The sequence below is a fragment of the Protopterus annectens genome, chromosome 5.part0, assembly GCF_019279795.1.
Source record: "Protopterus annectens isolate FY-2018-M chromosome 5.part0, PAN1.0, whole genome shotgun sequence".
Taxonomy (NCBI): domain Eukaryota; kingdom Metazoa; phylum Chordata; order Ceratodontiformes; family Protopteridae; genus Protopterus; species Protopterus annectens.
Window position 1 is genome coordinate 1377736932 of NC_056735.1, and position 26630 is coordinate 1377763561.

At 44.8% G+C, this 26630-nt stretch overlaps 1 protein-coding gene across 1 annotated transcript in view; it reads left to right on the plus strand.

Annotated features, from left to right (window-relative positions):
* Positions 1-26630, plus strand: part of EED (embryonic ectoderm development) — a 967389-nt gene that overhangs the window by 449738 nt on the left and 491021 nt on the right. Inside the window, exon 8 of the mRNA XM_044072008.1 lies at positions 1225-1356. Within this exon, the coding sequence (XP_043927943.1) occupies positions 1225-1356 (132 nt within the window). The remainder of the gene's footprint in view (positions 1-1224; positions 1357-26630) is intronic.

Sequence of the window (26630 nt, forward strand, 5' to 3'; positions counted from 1 at the left end):
TATTATTTGGACAGAACAAAGCCTTTCAGAAAATCAGAACAGCTCTTTGTGGCCTGTGCAGTAGGAGTTCTAGGAAAGCCAATTTCCAAACAGACAATCTCAAAATGGATAGCCCACTGCATACGCTTTTGCTATTCTTTTCATGGCAAAACTGTACCTACAGGCATTAGAACCCATTCCACCAGGGCCACATCCACCTCTGCAGCCTTCCTCAGAGGAGTACCTACCAAGGATATTTTGGAAGCAGCCACTTGGAGTTCTGTGCATACCTTCTCTAAGCACTACCACCTACCTTTATACTCCAAATCTAGAGCAGGCTTTGCCACTGCAGTCTTGCAAGGCATTTTGGCTCCTCCTAGTTCCACCTAGTGCCTACCACCCCTTCCTTAGCTTTGGGATTCTGCCCATCTGTTATGACTGCAGATGTATGCACGATGAACATAGTACAGTTTTGTACCTACCATAAATGTAGATGTTAGAGTGCTAATACAGCTGCAGTCCAGGTTTCCCTCCCTCCTTCCCCTCTTGGGGTATTCTTTTATGGTGTATTTGCTTGCAACTACTGTTTTTTGATTATATTGCATTGCATTATTACATTATTTTATGTATTGCCTTCCTTCTGGGGGCACCTGACATCTGGGGCAAGAAAAACTGAAGAAAATGGCGTCGGCTGGTTCTTTTGTACCCCTGTCGCACTGACGTCAGGGAAGAAGCGACGACAACCGACGCCGGACCTAGACTTTGGAATTCGGCCGACCGAGGACCCGCCTGACGGCAGGAGAACCCATCTGTTATGACTGCAGTTGTATTGGCACTCAAACATCTACATTTATGGTAGGTACAAAACTGTACTTTTGCTGGAGGCTGCCAGAGCACAGAAGAACTAAATGTGGTGCAAATGGACAACATTCTTGTACCAAATATGTGCTGATGTCTAGGTGGGAGGTTGTCGTCTCCCCCACCCCATCTAGAGAGGGAAGAATACTAATTTCTGGAAGTCAGGTTGATCATTTACCTTCTACAACAAAAGTCCCAAAGTTAGACTGCTGCAGTAGTGAATATATTTGAACATCTACAATTACGGGAAGTTTCTAACACAAATCTACTTTACTTATACGTCTGTGTTATGATCATTTTGAGGAACAGTGTCTTCTGTTAAGTTGTTACTTGCCATGTCTTAACTTGCATGTTGTGGATTAATTGTTACTATTCTTTATATTTTAGGACTATGATCTTCTTGGAGAAAAAATAATGTCGTGTGGTATGGACCACTCTCTGAAACTTTGGAAGATTAACTCTGAAAGAATGAGAAAAGCAATAAAGGAGTCATATGATTACAATCCTAATAAAACCAACGTAGGATGTTAAGTAAGGATAGTACATAGTGTATGTGTCGGTCAGTGTGTGTGTCTGTGTGATTTCTTGTACTGGCCTTGAGTTTTTTAGGGGCAGTTTGCTGCAGCAGCTAACATTGTTGCCTGTCAGTGATTGGTTTTCCATTTCCCTTCTTAGCCGGGGTCCCATCTGTGTGCGCTTCCTTTTATCTGCATGAATTTTCACCTTATGCTTCACTTTCCTTTCATATACCCAAGATATTGTTCAGGTAAATTATAGTGGTCCTTCAGATTGCCTGTAGCAGTGTAGGTGGGTGCATGGTTGATTGCATGCATTTTGTGATGCTCTGGCGTGTCCGATCTCTGGTTAGTTTCTTTGCCTTACTGAGTGCCAGAATAGACTCTGTACTGTATAATGTTTCAGTGCATGATTGAAAAGCCCTGGTTTTCTTATCGTATAACAGATCTAATGTCTTTTTTTTTTTTTTTGTCCTTTCTAAACCAATGGGTCATGCATCCAATTTCTGATCTGACTTTTGGCCAGATGTGATCTTTGTAAAGATGTGTCTTAGTAGCTCAAGCTACTCCGTCCACCCATAATTCTCCGGTTTAGCTACAATTACCTCATATTTTTGTATGTTACAAATGTCTGCATTTTATACTATGTGCTTTTTGTATGTTTGTGAGTTTGCAAGTTTGCGTACTTCAAATATTGTAATGTTGCAAATTTCTGCATTTTATACTATGTACCGGAGCTTTTCTCCTCTGGTCTCCACTGAAAATGGGCCACAAGCCCAGCTGGACTAACCCGGTTAGCAAACAATAATAATAATCTTGTTTGCTGCTTCAGCAAATGGACTTTGTGTACTGTAACTCTGGCATAGCGGATAGGAAAAGTGTTTCTTGATCAAGGAGTTTTCTATTGCTCTCTCAGGATCATTGTCAACAGAGGACAAGAAGTCTGTTTCTTGCAACTGGCCACCCTCTCTTATTGAATGCCACTGTGAGGTTCATTTCCCATGCCTCAGAAGGTGGTTTGGGAGCCACAGGTTTGGGAATTGCTGTGAGATGGCACACCTGGATGCGCCTCTGGTTTTGTGGAACCTTTCAGGTCATTATTCATCAGTGCTGCTTTTGCTGGATCTACCTTTTTACCCAAGGTTTTAAAAAAAACTGTCTAGGAGTGAACAGGATGGGAACACGGTTTGCCATAGGGATACATTTTTTCTGCACCTCACAGGGCCTTTTTCCGAAACCAAGAGAGGTGGTAAGAAAATGTGGTTCTGCAAGTAACAAGGCTCTTTGCAGCAGAGAGAGGAGCTCCAACAGCAGATCTCCTCATGGCAGAGGAGAGCTGCAAAACCAGGGCTTCAAAGGTCCTTTCTCTGAGAAAGCTCTTCCAGTGTTCCTGAAAGGCTTGCCCAACTGTTGCTCTCTCGAGGTAGTCGGGGGGGGGGGGGGTGCTTATCCCCACATCCCGAAACCTGGCCATTAATAAAGGCAATTTGGTGTAGAGGATTATTTCCTGAGATTATTGTATATCCTTTTCCTTTCACACCCTAAATGACCTTCAAAACATACTGGAATTCCACCCAGTCAGAGGAAAGCAGCAGCTACAAAAGTAAGAAAATTGGTCACTCCCACACCAACAAGGATTTGGAACTTAAGGTTTTTTTTGGTGCAAAAGAACAATGGAGACATGAGGCTTATCTTGAATCTCAGCTATTTAAACCAGTATATCAAACTGTCCAAGTTCTGAATGGTCATGATTCTGTCCATTCTGCCCCTCTTGTGCAAGGTCGATTGAATGTGCTAGACGGATCTTTAGAATGCATACTGTCACACCAAAATAGACAGGTGATTCATGAAAATAACTATTCTTCTGGCTGGGAGCCAGTCACTACTAGTTCAGGGCCCTGCCCTTTGGTCTCACCACAGCCCCCAAGGTGTTCAGCCAAATGGATGGCAGTGGTTGCAGCTCACCCGAGACTGCTAGGTTTCCTACTGTTTTCTTATCTCGATGACTGGCTTCTTTCTGCTCCCACCAAGCATTTAGTGATTCAAGGCGGAGACTACTTGATCCAGCTATGTTTTCATCTGGGCATTACAGTGAACTACACCAAGCCTCAGTTCTCCTCCACTCATTTCTGGAGTTTATTGGTGCTCGTCTGGATACAGTGTCACAAATCACAAGGTTACCACAGACAAGAATAAACACTTTTTTACAGAGAAAGGTATTCCACATCTTTTCTTCTTTCTCCGCCATCGATTGGTGTTGTATCTCCTTAGATATATGGCAGCTTCCATAACTCCTAGTGCCTGTAACAAAGTACTGTCAGAGTACTGCAATGGATGCTTGCAGCACAATGGTCAGTGTCCTCGCCAATAGAGATTACCAACCTTTGCAGGGAACACGCAGCATGGTGGATTGCTGCAGAAGTTTCTCAGGGCTGCCCTTTTATTCTTCCTCCACCCACAGCCACACTGACTGTAGACCTCTCACAACTTTGGGGGGGGCATTACTTGGGAAGAACGGTCAGAGACGCTTGATTCCACTTGGAGGCTGACCTTCACATCAGAGTCCTTGAAATTAGAGCAGTTCTATTAGCATTACAGGCATTTCAAGATGCTCTCCTTGAAAGGGTTTATTGCCATCCATATACAGTCTGTTGGTAATCTGGTACTTCAGCAAGCTGGGTGGCAGATCCTGTCCTGTGTTGAGAAGCTGTGACAATTTGACAGTGGGTGGTCTGTTCTGATCACTTTCTTTTGACAATGCATATCCCAGGGAAGTCCAGTATGCTAGCAGCTGGTACCTCCTCTTCCGTTACAAGTGGATGTTCGTGTTTCATTGTTGCGGTCCTTACTCTAGGGTTATCCTGCTGGCAGGCTACCCGTAGTCGGCCAGAATTACAAAGTCTAGGTCCGGCATTGGTTGCTGTTGCCTCTTCCATGACGTCAGTGCACCAGGGGTATAAAGGATGCAACCGACGCCATTTTCTTCAGTCTTTCTTGCCACGTGGTGCCCGAAGCAGAAGCAGTTCGCAAGTGCCGGTCGGCCAACTCCTGAGCTATTCGAATTTCAGAACCAAAGTCTTCATTAAAGCTAAGTACCCCGTTGGGGAAACATTTTTCTTGCTCCAGTCCAATGTCAGAAAAAGTTAACAATTGTATTTCTTGTGGGAAGCAAATACCTCATAAGGATTTCCACTCTTGCTGTATTCCTTGCGTAGGCCCTGATCACAACGTTGCTAGCTGTCTGTTTTGCGCTAGATTCAACCAGCACACTAAGCGTCTGTTTGATTTTGCTTTTCATTACTTTGGCCGAAGATTTAATTATACAATGCCATCGGACCAGGCGACAACTGGAGTTTTCAAAAAACGCAAGGACAAGGAAAAGGATAGGCATCTGAGGTCCAAAACCGACGAAGCCTCTACTAGGCCAGTCGCCGGTTCACCTGTTCTCAGTGAGGTGCTTTCGCGGCCCCAGGTGCCCGCTACCTCAGAGCCACAGGCCACTTCCGACTCCCACGTGGAGCCGACTGGGCCTCTGGATACTCAAGGTATTGGACACTCGAAATTCATTCCCTCAGATGGGTCCGGAGCCGCTGAGCAGGCATCGGCTTCTGAGGGTGTCTTCAGACCTACACAACTATATATTAAGCCATCTTCAGCTTCAAAGACTAAAGCGGCTCTAAAGACAAAGAAACAAGTGCAACATTCTCCTGCTCAGACTTCCATGCCTAAAAAACAGATGCTCAAAATGGCCGAAGACCTAATTACTTTCATCAGGGGTTCCCATCCCCCTCCTGATAAGAGGCCTAGGCAAGAGACGGAGTATGTTTCTTCTGATCAGGTTTCTATTTCCTCTTATTCCTCTTCTGAACAGGTTTACTCCATGCTTCCCTATGAGGATTCTGATGCTGAAGAATCCATTCCTTCAGCCTCTCCTCCTGAGGATTATTCTTTTGGGGAAACCCTGCATACCATGAGGGAGCATTTCCACTGGGAAAGCCAGGATTATTCTGAATCTAAGAAAAGGCTCAGGGACTTTCTGCTACTTCCTCAGCACAGACCCCTTGCTATTCCACCTGTTCTAGACATTGTAGATGATGTATTTTCAGAGTCCGGCCTCTCCTCTGACTCTCTACCCCCTGCACAAGCCAAGCCAGACAAATACTACAAGGTCCCAGATTCCCATAAATTTCTATACAAAAACCCCGCTGCTGACCCAGAAACTATATCTCAGGGTCCCAAAGGGGTCAAAGCCTCCACTGCAAAAAACCCTGTCCCCTCTGATAGGGATTGTAGGTCTCTAGACAGATGGGGGAGAAAGTCTACACCTCTGCTACCCTGGCTGTAAGGGCTTTAAATTGTCAGTTTCATATGCTTAAATATCAGCAATATTTAATGTCACTGCTTCAACAGAAATTGTTGACAAATGCTTAAAGTACAGAAAACAAGGAATTGTTGGATTTATTGCATGCAACCGAACAAGTGGGGAGGCGTATATTGCAATGTGGTTATGATTCACTGGAGGCCTCTTGCAGGGCCGCTGTTACAGGTACTGTTATTAGAAGGCATGCTTGGCTAAAGGAACAGAATCTGCCTGATCATGTTAAAGCAAAATTACTAGATGCACCTTTACAGCATGATACTTTGTTTGGCACTAAAGCAGAACAGGTGTTGAAAAAAATTGAGGATAAAGCCAAATCCATGCAGACAGTCAAGGATTTCTTACAGGTACAGCCTCCCAGGTTTAGCAGGAACTGGCCTTTAAAAAATTGGTCCTTTCCAGTGTCAGACAGGCCGCAAAGAGGCAGATACAGGCGTCCCAGAGGCAGATCTCAACCCCAAGGCACATACAGGCCTAAACAATGGGGTGCTCCTACCTCCAAAAGCGGAGAAAACAAATCACAGCCTTACAAGAAACAGTCCCAATGACCTTCCTCTACCAGACCCAAACACTTTTCTTTTGGCAGCCCCCTTAGGGGGAAAACTAGCACTTTTTTCATCAAATTGGCAAATGGTTACCCAAGACAAATGGGTCCTGAACATAGTGTCCCAAGGCTACAGGTTCCACTTTCACACTCTACCAAGGTCAAAAAGTATGCCAGACCTGCCACACAATCAATGGGCAGAGGCACAAAAACAAATTACAACCCTCATGGACATGAGGGCCATTCAGCAAGTACCACAACACGAGCAGGGGCAAGGATTTTACTCCAGATGTTTCCTAGTACCCCGAAAGGACAAAACCTGGAGACCAATACTGGACCTGTCTATACTGAATACGTTTGTGGAAGTTCCAAAATTCAAGATGTTTACTCTACAGCAGCTATTGCCCATGCTGGGCAAGAAGGCTTGGCTCGTAATTTTGGACCTAAAGGAGGCATACCTGCATGTCCCAATCAGACAATCTTGCAGAAGTTTCCTCAGATTCATAGCTGGCTCAAAGCATTACTAATTCTCTGCACTGCCCTTTGGCTTATCTACTGTGCCCAGGGTCTTCACAAAATGCCTGGCACCAGTAATTGCATTTTGCAGACAAAAAGGAATTCAAATATATCCCTATTTGGACGACTGCCTAATTCAAGCAGAGAACAAAGATATTCTTCTACAGCATCTGGTGTTTGTAAAAAGATTACTAATTGGCCTAGGGTACACAATAAACAAAAAGAAATCAAAACTAGTGCCCTCTCAAGAGATATTATTCCTGGGTGCAAGCTTAAATACAACTGCCCAGATGGCTTATCTCACGCCAGACAAACAAAAACTTCTGACTACTTACTTCAGGACATTGGCAGCAAAGACCCACTTATCTGCAAGGAATATCCTGCAGGCCTTGGGTTTCATGGCATCCTGCATTCTACTAATTCCATATGCCAGACTGCATATGAGGAAACTACAATGGTATCTAAAAAGTGTTTGGACTCAGCATTTCCACAGCCTGGAGACAGTAATTGCACTCATTCCCTGCCTACAACAGGAATTTCGATGGTGGGCAGAAGCCTGTCACCACAAAAAGGGTCTACCATTCAGTCTACCCACAGCCAGGCAAACACTGACAACGGATGCATCAGATTATGCCTGGGGAGGGCCCATATGGCAGGAAAATGTATTCAGGGCACATGCCCTGCAAACCAGATGCATCTTCACATCAATCAAAAAGAGATGCTAGCTGTTCAAAATGCCCTGACAGCTTTCAAGGACATGCTTCATCCAGGACAGTTACTGATAAAGACCGACAATACTATGGTCATGTGGTACATAAACAGGGAGGTACACATTCCTACTCCCTCTGCAGACCAGCAATGACCTTATGGGACACGGCATTGGCTTTCCAAGTTCACCTGCAAGCACAATTCCTGCTAGGAAAAACAAATACTCTGGCAGACGATCGAAGCAGAAACTTCATGGATCCCCACGAATGGAAACTGGATCCACAAGTCTTCAGCATGATAATAAGGAAATGGGGATGCCCAGACATAGATCTATTTGCCTCCCCACACAACTACCAATTGCAGAGATTTTGCACAAGGAATACCACAAGCAAGCATGGAAAGTGGACGCCCTATCCTTCAGCTGGAAAAAACTAACAGTATATGCCTCTCCTCCTCTGACTCTCCTTCCCAGGGTACTCCTAAAGGTCAGACAAGAGAAGTAAAAAATGATACTGATTGCACCAGACTGGCCACGCCAGCACTGGTACCCAGTCCTAAAGAGCTTGTCTCAAGGTCCAGCATGGATATTGCCTCAAACTTCTCACTTGCTGACCCAACAAAGCAATCGGCTCCTGCACAGCCAGCTCAGGACCCTACGTCTGGCAGCATGGCAGATATTGTAGCCATTCAGAACACTCCTCTTTCAAAAGCTGTCTTGGATGCTGTCTTGGATGTTATCTTGGAGGCCCAGTACCAGAAAATCTTATGCAGACAAATGGAAAAGATTCTGTGCTTGGAACCAGGAATTGACACGTCCATACCAAATATCCCTCAGATTTTACAATACTTAACTGAGATGCTGAACAAAGGCCTTTCTTTCTCATCAGTTAAGATTCATGCCTCTGCCATTTCAGCCCATTACAATGCGGAACCACCTATTTTTTTCTCATACCTTAATAAGGCAGTAGCTCAGAGGGGCCAAAAACATTAGGCCTCCAAGGAGAGCACCAATTCCAGCCTGGGATCTCAATTATGTTTTGGAAAAACTCACACTACCTCCTTTCGAGCCAGCATCAACAGCTGATATAAAATTCTTATCCTGGAAAACAGCTCTGCTCCTAGCAATAACCTCTGCAAGGCGAGTCTTGGAGTTGCAAGCACTCATGGCTGTGGAACCTTTCCTCATTTTTCATCCAGACAGGGTTTCTCTGAGGACAAACTCTACATTTATGCCTAAGGTGGTTTCCAGTGTGGCCCTCAACTAAATCATTCACTTGCCTACCTTTTATCCAAATCCACAGAACAAGGGTGAGAAAATTCTACATTCTTTGGACATAGACAGCTACGCTTCTACTTGGACAGAACTAAAGCATTCAGAAAGACTGAGCAACTTTTAGTGTCATATGCTACGGCATCACAAGGAAAGGCTATCTTAAAACAGACCATTTCTAAATGGGTAGGCCATTGCATCCGTTTCTGCTATTCTCAACATGGCAAATCAGTGCCTAAGGGCATCAGGCCTCATTCCACCAGAGCAGCAGCCACTTCAGCAACCTTCCTCAGAGAAGTACCAACCAAAGATATCTTGGAGGCTGCAACCTGGAGTTCAGTGCACACCTTTACAAAGCACTACCACTTGCCTCTAAGTCCAGAGCAGGCTTTGCCACTGCAGTCCTACAGGGCCTCTTAGCCTCTCCTAATCCTATTTAGCCCAGCCACCCATCCTCAGCTTTGGGATTCAACCCAAGAATAATGACTGCAGCAGTGAAACACGATGAGCGTAGTACAGTTGTGTACCTACCATAAATGTAGATGTTAGTGTGTGTTCACTGTTGCAGTTCAGGTTACCCACCCACCATCCCCCTTTTTTCTTTGCTGGGTCTATCTGCACATACAACCTATTGGGTGTATTTGCTTGTAGATGAAGGAAATTAATTTCTTTGCATGCATTTTTATTGTCCTATTTTTTCAGCCTACTAATTTGGGGGCACCTGACATCTGGGGCAAGAAAAACTGAAGAAAATGGCGTCAGTTGCATCTTTTATACCCCTGGCGCACCGACATCAGGGAAGAGGCGACAGCAACCAATGCTGGACCTAGACTTTGGAATTCTGGCCGACTGCGGGTAGCCTGCCAGCAGGATAACTCTAGAGTAATGAATGCAACAGTGAATACACTCGAACATCTACATTTATGGTAGGTACACAACTGTACTTTTCTCAACTCGGTGGTGGTGGAAACAATTCCGTGAATGGGGCCAGCCATGCTGCTATCTCACTCCTTCCCCTGTCTACTCCAAATGCATAGGTAGTTTGCTCTGATCCTCCTGGTGGGGTAGTCACCGAGAGCCTCTCTTCCCCAAATTCCTGCAGAAAGCATTTCACCATAAGCAACGTAGTCCTCATTGCTTAATTCTGGCTTCAGCAGTTATGGTTTCCTTCTTATAGCCTCATCTGATGCACCCTCTCCCTTGGGTTTTGCATCCAAACCAGGATCTCCTTGTTCATAAAGGATGATTCAACCGGACGTTCGGACACTCATATTGACCACATTGTTTGTCCACTTCAGTGATGGTTAGAACAGTCCAGGTTTGCCTCTCAGGGTTAAATGGATCCTCATATCCCCACAGAAGGATTCTACTAGGAAGGTGTACAAGAGCAAATAGAAAAGATGCTCCCTTTGGGCTGCCCTGTCCAGAGGTAGTTTAGACCCCTTTTTGGCAGTTGAAAATCACATGTTCGTTCGTCTCTTAGACGAACTAACATATGTACGAAAACCACTTAGCAGAACCGGTAGGGTGATCACTACAATGTCGAAGCTGACAAAACCGAATGGCCGCTGTTGTCAGCTCCAACACTGCAGTGCAGATTGCGCTCTAGTGGAGATGAAGAAATGTACCCTTACCTTCACTGTAGTGCGATCTCTGAGTTTGTATATACAAGCAGTGGGGTGTGGAGGATGCAGGGGGGCTTGCCTTCCTGCAAAAACATGTTGTTGAATAGGTAGGAGCATTTCAATGTAGTCGGCATGTTCAACATTCAACTTCACTGAAATGCTCTGTTCGGCATTTACACTTTTCGGTGTTCAGATTTCCGAACATTAGGTTCGGACATCTGTACATTCGAACAATGTACTGTCGAACATGTGATAGTAAACCCTTTTGGGAACCTATTTCAGCTATCCTAGATTCTCTTGCTTCCATTTTTAAGAGTAGTGCTAGTTGTTTTACTGTAGAAATCCAAACTTGCAGCTATCTCAAATTTTCATTTAGGAAATGACCATTCCTCCCTCCTCCCTGGCATCGTTTAGATTATGCAAAGCTTTTCTTAAAGGTACCCTCTTGCTCCGACTCCCTATTAAAGATCTTATTCAACTATGGGATTTAACTATGCTTCTTTAAGCTCTGACTGTGCCCCCCTTTGAACCAGATGCCAAGGTGGACTTTGTTTTTGTCTTGGAAAACTATTTTTCTGGCAGCGATCATGTTGGCCCGACTGGTATCAGAACTTCAGGCTCTTTTCTGTAAGTCACCGTATCTAATTTTTCACAAGCTCAGGGTGTCACTTTGTAGTAATCATTTGGTACCTAAGGTGGCTTCAGAAACTGCTGTAAATCAGTCGCCATCCTTTCTTCTTTCCAAATTTTTCCAACAAAGGCGAATGTATGCTGCACCTTTTGGGTGTTCATAGACAGCTTTGTTTCTGTCTGTATAGGAAATCAGACCAACTATTCGTTTCCTTTTCCAGCCAGACTGGGTAAATTTTGTTTCAAAGGTGACTTTAGCCAAATGGATTTCTGATTTGCATTTTGTTTGTAAGGAAAATGGCTTGACTCTTCTTAAACCACCTAAGGCTCATTTTACTAGATCTGTGGCCACATCCTCTGCTTTCTGGTCTAGATTTTCTAAAGGTGACATCTGTGGAGCTGCCACTTGCCTGACGCACATACTTTTATTGCTCACTACAAATTGGGCATTTTTTCAAGAAGTAGAGCAGCCTTTGGCTCTGTTGTATACCTCTCAACTGTCCAGATTGCCTCATTTGTGATTTTGATTTGTTCTTGATAAAATGTGTTTTTCTGGCAAATCAGTGAGGATTGAAGCCACTAAATAATGGCATGCATTTGAGTTTCAGACGTCATGTTCTTTAGAAAAAATGCATTCCAACACAAATGCTGTTATTCTAGCAGCTAAGTTTATCAGAGTAATATTTCAAATCTCCCCCTAGATGTCCTTCAAGAATGCAACTGCAGTCATAACATATGGGTTGTCCTGCCTCAGGCAGCCCTCAGTTGGCCGGATTCCAAAGTCTGGGTCCGATGTCGGCTGATGTCGCATTTCTTTCCGACGTCAGTGCGGCTGGAGTATATAAGCATCAGCCGACGCCATTTTCTTCAGTCTTTCTTGCCGCACGGTGCCCGAAGCAGAAGCAGTTCGCAAGTGCCGGTCGGTCAGCTCCTGTATTCTTCGATCCGAAGTCATCAAAAAAGCTAAGTACCCCGTTGGGGACCTTTTCTTGCCTCAGCCGATGTCAGAAATTACTGAAAAAGTTAACAATTGTCTGTCTTGTGGTAAACAAATACCTCATAAGGATTTCCACTCTTACTGTCTTCCTTGCCTTGGCCCAGACCACGACGTCTCGGCCTGTGTCGCCTTTGCTCGCTTCAATAAGCGCACTCTCAGGTGCCGGGCGGAGTTCGCTGAAGACTTTTTCGGCGATAAATTTGCTTATACAATGCCGTCGGAACTTCCGACATTGCAGACTCCTAAGAAACGAAAAGACAGGGACCAACATCCTCGGCCCGCGTCTTCCACCGACTCCACGCCAAAACCTACCGCGAGTGCTCCGGTTCCCCCTGAGACTGTTATTTCACCGCTCCGAACTGAAGACACCGCATTTCCGATACCTCCGATACCGGAGTCCACACCGACGCCAGTTATAGGTTTTCCTCCGGATACTGAAACTGAGGAAATGCCCGAGACCATTGCTGTAGATAAGGTCACTCCTGCACGTGGAGCTGCTAGGCCTCCTATGGCCATGTCTATTAAGGCCTATACACGTGCTAAGGCAGCCAGCAAGACCAAGCACCTTACTGTTAAAGCCTTATTTATTCTAGCAGCTAAGTTTATCAGAGTAATATTTCAAATCTCCCCCTAGTTTTGGGCCTTTGACCCCCCCAATTATTTTAGGCCTTGTGCAGATTTCTTCCACTAAAAGGTTACGAAGTGTGCTCTTTTGTAATATGAAATATTTTTTCTTGAGGACCACCCTAGGTTTTCTTTAGCTGGAGAGACTGCCTCATTGATTGAGGATTGGACAAAGACTAGATTGGATACAAAAGTTGTATACAGACCATAATGATGCATCTGTGTTGTCTTTGTCCTTCTTCAACCTCCCACACACCAACCCCCTTCTTACTTGGAATTTTTTTATTCCCTGGTTTCCTAGTTCATCTTGAAGTGCGTGTCCTATTGTCAGACTGTTCATGAGCTCCAGTGCGGTCTTCCTCCTTTTCCTCCTTTCATGTAGTTTGACTGGGAGTTTATTGGCAGTTGTACATTATTTCACATGTTTGTGGTATACACAGTGATGTACGCTGAATGGAGGGCAAACTTGACCTGAGGTAATTCTAAATAAACAGGAGGGTTGTGGGTAAGGGGAAGAGCTCTAGCTATGGAGCCAAGTCTTTAGAAGTGGCAGATGTCTGATCAGAGGTTAGATCCATGATGCATTGGTTGAGAAAGAAGAAAAAAGGCAACAAAGATGCATCATTATGGTGAGTACATAACTTTTGTTTTCCCTACTTTTCTGTTTTCATGAAGAATCAGATCTTTGTGGTTGGATCCTAACCATTTTAGGTTGCATTTCTGAAGCTGCAATTGTTAGGCTGCTTGGATTTTTCATGCGTTTTCTTAATCATCCGTCGACATGCTACCCAATACATGCACAAGCAAAAAGCAGTCTTGCATGATACGTGAGTGAGAGTGTCTGTTCATTCCTTGTTTATTTCTTTGAGATCTCTCTGAAAGTCTCATCGTTGAATTTATTTCATCACCACTGTTTATACTGTATTAATTTTCAAAATATGTTGCATCTAAATGTGAAGGTTTATTCATGCAAGTGCAGAAATAGAGATGGGTTGTCTGCAGGTGCAAGCAGTTAATCAGTTAATCTTGAGAGTTGTGAGCATTCTTTGTGTTGAGGGATATGCAAAATTTAGAAGTACAGTTCAGTGAAAAAAATAAAAATGGAAGTTATGGAAAGTGAATAAGAGATCAGCCTCCCTAGCAACCTGAATACTTTAATACATTTAATAGAACTGGGTCCAGTTTAGTTAAGATGGCCTGAAACGCAGCCAATAACGCAACAAAATGGTGAATGACAAGCAGAAAAAGCAAGTCCAGCATGGATGAAAGTTCCTTTAGAAGGTTTTTTTAACGAACTCGCACTTAAAAACTGACTACACCCAACTTAGCCTTTAAATAACTTCTGTTGAAGCCAAAATGTTTCCACTTCTCCAGATTTAAGAGACTGACTCCCATACGTCCGGTCATTTTACAAACGAGAGACGCTACCTCTGGTGTGCGCGTGACGTCCAGCGTTTCTGTGGACGTTTGCCATAAACAGACATCTGGTACAAAATGGACGTCAGCATGCATCTTCCTCAGAACTTTTCTGCCGCCAGTGTGACTGCCAGCTCTAGTCGTCGTTCCTTTGGAAAAGTGATACCGCGTGAAGCATTCATCTATCCAACTTTAGATAAGTACCCCATAGGGGTTGTTGTCCTTTGCTGCTACTTTTGGGTTCATGTCAGGTAGAAAGGACAAGTATTCGTCAGGCCTTTGTTCCCAAAGCCCTCAAGAGTCACTTAGCTTTCCTTAAACTTTATTTAGAGAACCACTGTCGAAAGCAGTTGGCCAAAGTGATGGATCTGACGGGCCCCACGGATGAGCCGCCAGTCAAAAATCCAAAATGTCTAGGCCCGAGCTGACTGCTGCGCTCTCTCCTCCAGCCATACCTCTCAAGGCCAGTGAAGGTCCGAGTCGGAATCCTTGGACTTCCCTTTGGCAGGTACCCAAGTGGAAACCATTAAAGAAGTCAAGGGCACTTCCCAGAAGGAATTGCAGGTGTCTGAATCTGTCGCCGAGGGGGAACCTAAGCTCATCATATCAGAGGGTCCATGTGGGGTCTCGCAAATTGTGGCCTCTAATATCGAGTGCTGTCTGGTGTCCAGCCCCCCCACTCTTCACCAGATCTCTGATACCTCGTCGGGAGTCCCATAAAAAGAAGCAGAAAACTAAACATCTTGCTCATTCCCCAACATCCGTAGCCTCCAAACAACTTCCTGACTGGCAGGCCTTTACCCAAGGTCTTTTGAACACCAGGGCACTACTCAGGTCCTGGCCCCTACTGCATTTACCCCCAAAGGTAAGCCTGCTCCGGATGTTTCATCTGAAGAGGATTAATCAGGTGATGAAGCTCTTGCCTACACTTCACAAATTGCTTCCCCTCTGGGGTACACTTCCCCAGAGGAGTCGTCGAATGGCATAGATTACCCAGGTGAAGATTTCACCGTCAGGGAAACCATTGCTTAAATGAAAACATTCTTTAAGTGAGACAGCAGTCAAGTTACAGAAACCCAGAAGAGGTGTTATGACCTCTTGCAAATGGAGTCTCCCAACCAGTCTGTGTGCCTCCAGTACATTCTGCTTTCTTGGATCTATTCCTGGCTGTCTCCAAAAACCCTGATTCACAGCCTCCTGCACCCAAATGCCCTGACAGGTTTTGTAAGATCCCTGAGGATGTAAATTCTTGTATAAAGCACCCTCCACAGACCTTTCGGTCATTGCTTTGGCTACTGACAAAACTGCTAAGCTGCTCCCTTCCACCTCCCACTTGATAAGGAGATCAGGTTAATGGAGTGCCTAGGGAAAAAGGTATACACTTCTGCTACCCTAGCAATGAACTACCAAACCCACATAGCCAAATATTCCCTGGCCCTGCTAGCTGGTGTGACTAAACTAGGGGACCTACCTAACTCCCCAGCCAAGGCTACAATGTCTACTCTGTTAAATTCCTGCACTCAGATGACCAAGTACTCTAAGTGCAGCTATGATGCACAAGAGGCCTTGTCTAGGGCTGCTGCTTCAGGGGTTGTCATTTGGAGACGCACCTGGCTTAGGCTGAAGACTCTACCTGATGACAAGTCTAAACTCTTGGATGCACCCCTAGACCGTAATTTGTTTGGTTCTGTGGCTGCTGACCTTTTTAAGACCCTCCAAGTGAAGGGCAAGGAGTTAGAGGATCTGAGACACACATTTGTCTCTCTGATTCCACGCTTCCAAAGGGACTACCCTACCAAAACCTCCTTTGTGAGAAAGCCTGCCAAATAGGTGCCACCCAAAAGCAAGAGGGACTCCAGGAAACTGTCTTCAGCCAGATCAGCTCTCTGTACTCCTGTTACCAAACAGCCCTTTCAGAGTAAGCCTGGCAGCCTGTGACTACCAGGCAGTGGATCCAAACACCCTTATTTCCATGCGTGTCTCCCTCTCTCTCCAAGCTTAGAATCAGGTTACCCAGGACACTTTGATCCTCTCTATAATAAAACAGGGATACTTCATCATTCCTCCCAACTCCCTTGAGAGCAACTGCCTTCCTTCACCTCAGTTATTCAGCAGCTCCCAGATCAAGAAACCATTCAAGAAGTCCCTGTACATGCAACAGGCAAGTGATTTTACTCCAGGATGTTCGTACTTCCCAGAAAAGAAGGTCCGTGTCGACCAGTCCTGGACCTGTCCCATCTCAACACCTTCCTTCAAGTGGCCTTCTTTCGCATGCTCCCCCCTTCCTACACTGCTCCCCTGATCCTACCCAGGCCTTCTTAGTATCCTTAGATAGAAAAGACGCCTATTTACGCATTATAATCCATCGCCTCTTCAGGAAATTCCTCAGCTTCTCAGTGGGTTCTGCACACTATCAGTTCTGTGCTTTGCCATTTGGTCTCTCTACGACCCCAAGAGTGTTTGCAAAATGCCTGGCACCAATCATGTCCTTTGCCAGGACAAAGGGAATCAAACTCTTTCCCTACCTAGATCACTTGATCCATGCCCTGTCAGCTCCTATGGTTGTGCAACATCTAGACTTTACCATTTCCCTCTTAAGAAGTCTGGGGTTCACTATAAATCTCAAAAAATCATCCCTGATTTCTTCTCAGGATTATAATTTCCTGGGGTGCAGGGTCCTAACAGAAAAAACGATTGCTCCCTCTAAGAGCCATATTAACCAGGGAGTTTCTCAGGCTCCTGGGATTCATGGTCTCCACCATCCCCATAGTTCTCCTGGCAAAACTTCACATGAGAAAGTTCCAGTGGTACTTGAGAACAAGTCTGGAAACAACATCTGCACCCCCTGGAGTCCATGATTCCAATGCTCCTATGCCTTTCCAGGGAATTGAATTGGTGGATAGCTCAGGTAAACACCAACCCAGGCCTCCCTCTGCAGCCCCTTCCCCCAAACAAGACCTTTTCACAGTTGCCTCAGACACAGGTTGGGGATCCACCTTGGGCGAATGGAGTCAGAAACTCATGGAGCCTCACTCAACAGAAAGAACACATCAATATCAAGGAAATGAAAGCCCTAATATTAGCCCTATACATTTTCGAGTATCCTCGCCTTCCAGGCACGCTGAAGTGGTACAGACAATACCACCATACTAACAAGGGGGGGGGGCAAGGTCCTACTTCCTGTGCAGGTTAGCCCTGCAGGCTTGGGAACTTGTCATAGACAGATCAACATCTAAGCTGTCTACATTCCTTCAGCGGACAGTGTGATAGCAGATACTCTAAGCAGGACCATGACTGGATGCTAAACAGGGATGTTTTCCTGGACTTGGTCCGTCAGTGTGGTATTCCAGATGTGGATCTGTTTGCCTCCCCCATGAATAGACAGCTTCCAATCTTCTGCTCCAGGGTACCACACCCCAAAGCATTAAGGGTGGATGCTCTCTCATTCCCTTAGAAAGGGATGTATGCTTGTGCATTCCCCCTCTTCCCTTTCGTACAAAACGTTCTGCTGAAAATTCAGAAAGAGCAACCTCTAATGTCGTTGGTGACTCCCTATTGGCCAAGGCAGTACTGGTTCCCCCTACTACTACATCTAGCCAAGAGCAGTCACCACAAGTTACCCCAATGGATGAACCTGCTCACAAACGAGAGGGAAATGCTCCCGTACCCACAATTCTCCACGCTGAACCTTAGTCTGTGGGTGATAGGGCATTGATTCCTTTCAGACACCTTTACTCAGAGGATGTGCTTCAGGTTTTGCAGGAGGCCAGAAAACCAAATACCAGAAAATCATACCTTTCAAAGTGGAAGAGATGTTCTGCATAGTGTCTGAAACACAACTTACAACCACTGGTAGAGGGGAACCCCCAGTGGTCTTGTTTTACCTGTGTGAATTGATGAAGTCTGGTCTCAGCATGCCTCCCTCTCACTCCTCCTATGGCTTCTAGACTGGAAGTAAAGCTTTTCTTAAAAAGGGGTTCTGCACCTCAGACCCCCAATGAAGCCCATTCCACCTTCTTGGGATCTTAACTTTGTAATGGAAAAATGGACACTACCAACCTTTAAGCCAGCCAAAGACTGTTCCCTCCAACATTGTACATGGAAATTCTTATTCTTGGTAGCCATTACTTCAGCCAGAAGGGTCTCAAAACTTCAAGCCCTTTTGGCTTCCCATGCCTTTACAGTCTTATACAAGGACAGGGTGCGTTTGCGCACCAACACTACCTTTATGCCCAGAGTAGTCAATGAACTGTCCCTGAATTAGGCTGTCAATCCGCACACATTCTTTCCTTCACCCCAAAACCCAATTGAAAGGATTCTACATACCCTAGATGTTCACAGAGAACTTGGATGCTATCTGGCAAAGACTAAACCCATTCGCAAATCAGACTTTTTGTATCTTACCACCCTAGAGTCCTGGGACACCCTGTTTCCAAGCAAACCATATCCTCTTGGATATCCAGAAGAATTACCTTTGCTATAGTGCCCATGGGAGAAGCCTTTCCTTCCCAGTGCAGGCACACTCCACCAGGGCATTGTCCTCTGCAGCCTTTTTCAAGGGTCTGGATACAGCTGCCACTTTAGAATCCACTACTTGGTCCTTTGCCAATACCTTTACCAAACACTACAAGTTGGACATAGTGTCTAGAGCCAGAGCGAGAATTGCCAGAGCCATCCTTCTTGGGTTTGTGGAATAGTTCTGTTCCTCCACCCTATTCTTAACGTAGGAGCTTTTGCACTCTCTCTTTTGCATTATGAGTACAGCAGGATATGAAGAGAATGACATAGTATTGTGTAAAATCTTACCATAACTTTAGATGTCCTTCTCTTCTATATGTTGCTGTATAGATGTTCGTGTTTCACTGTTGCAGTCATTACTCTTGGGTTATCCTGCTGGCAGGCAACCCGCAGTCGGCCAGAATTCCAAAGTCTAGGTCCGGTGTCAGTTGCTGTCGCCTCTTCCCTGACGTCAGTGCGCCAGGGGTATAAAAGATGCAACAGACGCCATTTTCTTCAGTCTTTCTTGCCACGCGGTACCCGAAGCAGAAGCAGTTCGCAAGTGCCGGTCGGCCGACTCCTGAGATTTTCGAATTCGAATTTCAGAACCAAAGTCTTCATTAAAGCTAAGTACCCTGTTGGGGAAACTTTTTTTTTCTTGCTCCAGTCTGGGGTCAGAAAAAGTTAACAATTGTATTTCTTGTGGAAAGCAAATACCTCGTAAGGACTTCCACTCTTACTGTATTCCTTGCCTAGGCCCTGATCATAACGTTGCTAGCTGTCAGTTTTGTCTTGGGTTCAACCAGCGCACTATCAAGCGCTGGTTTGATTTTGCATTTCATTACTTTGGCCGAAGATTTAACTATACAATGCCGTCAGATCAGCCGACAACCAGAGTTTTCAAAAAACGCAAGGACAAGGAAAAGGATATGCATCCGAGGTCCAAAACCGACGACGAAGCCTCTACTAGGCCAGTCGCCGGTTCTCAGTGTGGCGCTTTCGCAGTCCCTGGCACCCGCTACCTCAGAGCCACAGGCTGCTTCCGACTCCCACGTGGAGCCGACCGGGCCTCTGGAAACTCAAGGTATTGGACACTCTGAAATCATTCCCTCAGATGGGTCCGGAGCCGCTGAGCAGGCATCGGCTTCTGAGGGCGTCTTCAGACCTACACAACTATATATTGAGCCATCCTCCACTTCAAAGACAAAGACTAAAGCAGCTCTAAAGACAAAGAAACAAGTGCAGCATTTTCCTGCCCAGACTTGTATGCCTAAAAAACAGATGCTCAAAATGGTCGAAGACCCTAGGCAAGAGACAGAGTCCCTTTCTTCTGATCAGGTTTCTATTTCCTCTGATTCCTCTTCTGAACAGGATTACTCAATGCCTCCTTATGAGGATTCTGATGCTGAAGAATCCATTCCTTCAGCCTCTCCTCCTGAGGATTATTCTTTTGGGGGAACCCTGCATACCATGAGGGAACATTTCCACTGGGAAACCAGGATTATTCTGAATCTAAGAAAAGGCTCAGGGACTTTCTGCTACTTCCTCAGCCCAGACCCCTTGCTATTACACCTGTTCTAGACATTGTTGATTATGTATTTTCAGAGTCCGGCCTGTCCCCTGACTCTTTACCCCCTGCACCTGCCAAGCCAGACAGATACTACTGGGTCCCAGAGTCCCATAAATTTTTATACAAAAGCCCCGCTGCTGACCCTGAAACTATATCTCAGGGTCCCAAAGGGGTCAAAGCCTCCACTGCAAAAAACCCTGTCCCCTCCGATAGGGATTCTAGGTCTCTAGACAGATGGGGGGGAAAAAGGTTTACACCTCTGCTACCCTGGCTGTAAGGACTTTAAATTGTCAGTTTCATATGCTTAAATATCAGCAATATTTAATGACACTGCTTAAACAGAAATTGTCAACAAATACTGAAAGTACAGAAAACAAGGAATTGTTGGATTTATTGCATGCAATTGAACAAGTTGGGAGGCATACATTGCAATGTGGTTATGATTCACTGGAGGCCTCTTGCAGGGCCGCTGTTACAGGTACTGTTATTAGAAGGCATGCTAGGTTAAAGGAACAGAATCTGCCTGATCATGTTAAAGCAAAATTACTAGATGCACCTTTTTTGTTTGGCACTAAAGCAGAACAGGTGTTGAAAAAAATGGCGGATAAAGCCAAATCCATGCAGACAGTCAAGAATTTCTTACAGGTACAACCACCCAGGTTTAGCAGGAACTGGCCTTCTAAAAATTGGTCCTTTCCAGTGTCGGACAGACCGCAAAGAGGCAGATACAGGCGTCCCAGAGGCAGATCTCAACCCCAAGGCACATACAGGCCGAAACAATGGGGTGCTCCTACCTCCAAAAGCAGAGAAGACAAATCACAGCCTTACAGGAAACGGTCCCAATGACTTTCCTCTACCAGACCCAGGCACTTCTCTTTTGGCAGCCCCCTTAGGGGGAAAACTAGCACTTTTTTCATCAAACTGGCAAATGGTTACCAAAGACAAATGGGTCCTGAACATAGTGTCCCAAGGCTACAGGTTCCACTTTCACACTCTACCAAGGTCAAAACGTATGCCAGACCTGCCACACAATCAATGGGCAGAGGCACAAAAACAAATCACAGCCCTCATGGACATGAGGGCCATTCAGCAAGTACCACAACATGAGCAGGGGCAAGGATTTTACTCCAGACTTTTTCTAGTACCCCCAAAAGGACAAAACCTGGAGACCTATACTGGACCTGTCTATTCTGAATACGTTTCTGGAAGTTCCAAAATTCAAGGTGTTGACTCTACAGCAGCTACTGCCCATGTTGGGCAAGAAGGCTTGGCTCGTAACTTTGGACCTAAAGGAGGCATAACTGCATGTCCCAATCATACAATCTTGCAGAAGAATCCTCAGATTCATAGCTGGCTCAATGCATTACCAATTCTCTGCACTGCCCTTTGGCTTATCCACTGCGCCCAGGGTCTAAACAAAATGCCTGGCACCAGTCATTGCGTTTTGCATGCAAAAAAGGAATTCAAATATATCCCTACTTGGACTGGCTAATTCAAGCAGAGAACAAAGATATTCTTCTACAGCATCTGGCGTTTGTAAAAAGATTACTAATTGGCCTAGGGTACACAGTAAATGAAAAGAAATCAAAAGTAGTGCCCTCTCAAGAGATAATATTCCTGGGTGCAAGCTTAAATACAACTCCCCAGATGGCTTATCTCACGCCAGACAAACAGAAACATCTGACTACTTACTTCAAAACTTTGGCAACAAAAGCCCACTTATCTGCAAGGAAAATCCTGCAGGCTTTGGGTTTCATGGCATCCTGCATGCTACTAATTCCATATGCCAGACTGCATATGAGGAAACTACAATGGTATCTTAAAGTGTTTGGACTCAGCATTGCCACAACCTGGAGACAATAATTGCACTCATTCCCTGCCTACAACAGGAATTTCAATGGTGGGCAGAAGCCTGTCACCACAACAAAGGTCTACCATTCAGTCTACCCACAGCCAGGCAAACATGGATGACTGATGCATCAGATTATGCCTGGGGGTCCCATATGGCAGGAAAAGGTATTCAGGGCACATGGCCTGCAAACCAGATGCATCTTCGCATCAGTCAAAAAGAGATGCTAGCTGTTCAAAATTCCCTGACCACTTTCAAGGACATGCTACATCCAGGACAGTTACTGATAGACAGACAACACTACGGTCATGTGGTACATAAACAAACAGGGAGGTACATATTCCTACCCCCTCTGCAGACAAGCAATGACCTTATGGGCCACAGCATTGGCTTTCCAAGTTCACCTGCAAGCACAATTCCTGCCAGGAAAAACAAATACTCTGGCAGACGATCTAAGGAGAAACCTCATGGATCCCCACTAATGGAAACTGGATCCACAAGTCTTCAGTATGATAATAAGGAAATGGGCACGCCCGGACATAGATCTATTTGCCTCCCCACACAACTAACAATTGCAGAGATTTTGCACAAGGGTTTATCACAAGCAAGCATGGAAAGTGGATGCCCTATCCTTCAGCTGGAAAAATCTAACAGTATATGCCTTTCCACCACTGCCTCTCCTTCCCAGGGTACTCCTAAAGGTCAGACAAGAAAAGCCAAAAATGATAGATTGCACCAAACTGGCCATGCCAGCACTGGTACCCAATCCTAAAGAGCTTGTCTCAAGGTCCAGCATGGATACTGCCTCAAACTTCTCATTTACTGACCCAACAAAACAATCCGCTCCTGCACAGCCATCTCAGGACCCTAAATCTGGCAACATGGCAAATATTGTAGCCATTCAGAACACTCCTCTATCAAAAGCTGTCTTGGATGTTATCCTAGAGGCCAGGAGACCCAGTACCCGAAAATCTTATGCAGACAAATGGAAAAGATTATGTGCTTGTAACCAGGAACAAGGCATTGACACATCCATACCAAATATCCCTCAGATTTTGCAATACTTAACTGAGATGCTGAACAAAGGCCTTTCATTCTCATCTATTAAGATTCATGCCTCTGCCATTTCAGCCCATTATAATGCGGAACCACCTATTTTTCTCATCTCTTGGTAAGGCAGTACCTCAGAGGGTCCAAAAACCTTAGGCCTCCAAGGAGAGCACCGATTCCAACCTGGGACCTCAATTATGTTTTGGAAAAACTCACACTGCCTCCTTTCAAGCCAGCATCAACAGCAGATATAAAATCTTTATCCTGGAAAACAGTTCTGTTCCTGGCAATAACCTCTGCAAGACGAGTCTCTGAGTTGCAAGCACTCATGGCTGTGGAACCTTTCCTCATTTTTCATCCAGACAAGGTTTTTCTGAGGGCAAACCCTACCTTTATGCCTAAGGTGGTGTCCAGTGTGGCCCTCAACCAAACCATTCACTTGCCTACCGTTTATCCAAATCCACAGAACAAGGGTGAGAAAATTCTACATTCTTTGGACATACACAGACAGCTACACTTCTACTTGGACAGAACTAAAGCCTTCAGAAAGACTGAGCAACTTTTAATGTCTTATGCTATGTCATCACAAGGAAAGGCTATTTCAAAACAGACCATTTCTAAATGAATAGGCCATTGCATCCGTTTCTGCTATTCTCAACATGGCAAATCTGTGCCCAAGGGCATGAGGCCTCATTCCACCAGAGCAACAGCCACCTCAGCAGCCTTCCTCAGAGGAGTACCAACCAAAGATATCTTGGAGGCTACAACCTGGAGTTCAGTGCACACCTTCACAAAGAACTACCATTTACCTCTATACTCTTTAAGTCCAGAGCAGGCTTTGCCACTGCAGTCCTGCAGGGCCTCTTAGCCTCTGCTAATCCTATTTAGCCCAGCCACCCATCCTCAGCTTTGGGATTCAACCCAAGAGTAATGACTGCAACAGTGAAACACTATGAACATAGTACAGTTGTGTACCTACCATAAATGTAGATGTTCGAGAGTATTCACTGTTGCAGTCCAGGTTACCCACCCACCCACCATCCCCCTTGTTCTTCAGTGGGTCTGTCTACACTCCTCTATCCTATACAATCTATTGGGTGTATTTGCTTGTAGATGAAGGAAATGTAATTTCTGTGCATGCATTTTTATTGGCATATTTTTTCAGCCTACTAATATGGGGGCACCTGACATCTGGGGCAAGAAAAACTGAAGAAAATGGCATCGGTTGCATCTTTTATACCCCTGGCGCACTGACTTCAGGGAAGAGGCGACAGCAACCGACGCCAGACCTAGACTTTGGAATTCTGGACGACTGCGGGTCGTCGCCTGCCAGCAGGATAACCCAAGAGTAATGATTGCAACAGTGAATACACTCGAACATCAACTCTTATGGTAGGTACACAACTGTACTTTTCCCACCCTGCATTCCCCTTTTCACTTGCCTGACTCCAGAGTACCCACTCTGTAGTTGCAGATTCCAGTGGCATTCAGTTCTAAGGAAGATGCATGCTGATGTCCGTTTTGTACCCGTCTTTTTATGACCAACGTCCACAGAGACGCGGGACATCACACGCACCCTAGCAGTAGCATCCATCTTTTGTAAAATGGCCAGATGTATGAGAGTCACCGGAGGCAGACTCCCTTGTGTTACGAGTACAGCAGCTTATAGAAGAGAAGGACATCTAAAGTTATGGTAAGATTTTACACAATACTTTCCCCACACTAATTCACTTGCATTGTGGACAGTGTCCACATTTCTTCATACTACACCTTATTGGGTCCACTTTCATTACCCTTCTCTCTAATATACCCTTCAAGTTGTTGTTTCTTCTATATACCACAATATGTTGTTCCCCCAGTTTAGATACTGTTTCACCATCTTCCCTAATAAAATTCCAGTTCTTACTAAGAACCCACCATACAGCTGCGCTATCCATACTAAAACTGGTAAAGAATGCAGTTGTATATATGCAAGGGGGGTACACAGCAGCATTTACAGGTCTCTCCCTTGTTTCTTGCTCTTTAGCCAGGATAGGCACATAATAATCCATCCCTTCTCTTTATCACCCTGGATAACAATGTTTCAGTCTTTTTTTTTTTTTTTTTTTTTTTTATGGCTCCCCCTGTTCAAAAACATTTTTAATAAAACCACTCTCTAATAAAATCATCAAATTCTGTTACCATTCTAGCTGTCCTTACGTACTGGACTTTTAACTATCACTTTCTTTTGATGATGTGGGTTTTCATGACCCTTAGCCCACTTGCCTTAATCTCACTCAATACTTTCATTTCTTATTTAGAAACATTATATTCCACCCGTGGATAGTTAATAGAACCCAGGGTCAACATTAAATTCATCTCACACATTTTTATTAGCAATTCTAAAATAAGGTGGAGTGGTGGATTATATGTACTAGCAATTTTCAGCCCTGAAAGAACATGTGGAGTTTCATTAAAAATTAGTATGAAATTTAACTTGCATGTGTATGTGTACTGTTTTAAATCCGTAACATTTGTACTATTAGCCATCTTAGAGGGAGCAAAAATCAGACCCTTAGCCAACAAGTTTGCTAAACAAGTGTCCACTGTAAAATCAGAAAAAAATTATATATTTTAAAGTCACCTCCATCATTTGTAATAATTTTGGGGTAAAAAGAATCCTCAGAAATAGTCATTTCTCTATTATTCAACAGCGATAGTTGGCAGTCCTTGGTGTGGGTTTTCAATAGCTCATATCCCCCCAATAATTCTTTCTCTGTGCTGGTTGTCTGTCCACCCCCCCCCCCAATATTCCCCCAAGGTCCCGTCTGATTTTTCTCTTTCAACCTCTCCGACCTTTACAAAGGGGGAAAATCAGATGGATTATTGACAAACGGCCTCTGGAATTCATTAGTCATAGTGTCATCATGGGGTCGTGAATCACTCTATCCACTTGAGTGGTACGGGCAGGAAAATTGCCCCTGTCAGGCCCATAATTAATAAGTCGTCCTTGCCCTCGTGTGGACAGGGGTCCAAATTTCTTTTTACCCCGTACTTGCAAAGGAGGTGGGTCGGGGTAAGCTACCCCAGTGGAGTATTCTCTGCGATCACGTTAAAGCTTCTTTTTTTTCTTTAAATTTAAGTAGTTGGTAGTCAATATTGGCAAAAATATTAAGACAAACGAAAATGCTAGTACCTCCCATTATTCTTTTTTATTGTTTTTACGTGCGAGTTTGTTAATTAACTTAAAGGAATTTTTATTTGTGTTGGACTTGCTGCTGCTTTTTCTGCTGGTCATTCACCATTTTGTTGATTACTGGTTTATTTAAAGATAGCCAGTGCTGTTTCCCCTCTTAAGGCTAACATTTAATATTTTCTGAAAGCATACAAGCTGGTTTTCATGTCTGGAAGGGGAGTAGAGAAGAGCAGACACCAACTAGTGTAAGTGAAAACACAGTCTGTAATGTGATTTAGCATGGATAACCTTAATTTTTCGTTAGGTAGTGCCTGTGGATGAAGCTGTTGATTTGTGGCAAGTGTTCATATCTAGACTGTTAAAGTTAATGGGAAGCATCTGCCTGTCAAGCATTTGTTCCCCAAGCCTTATAGTCTTTGTCCATATACC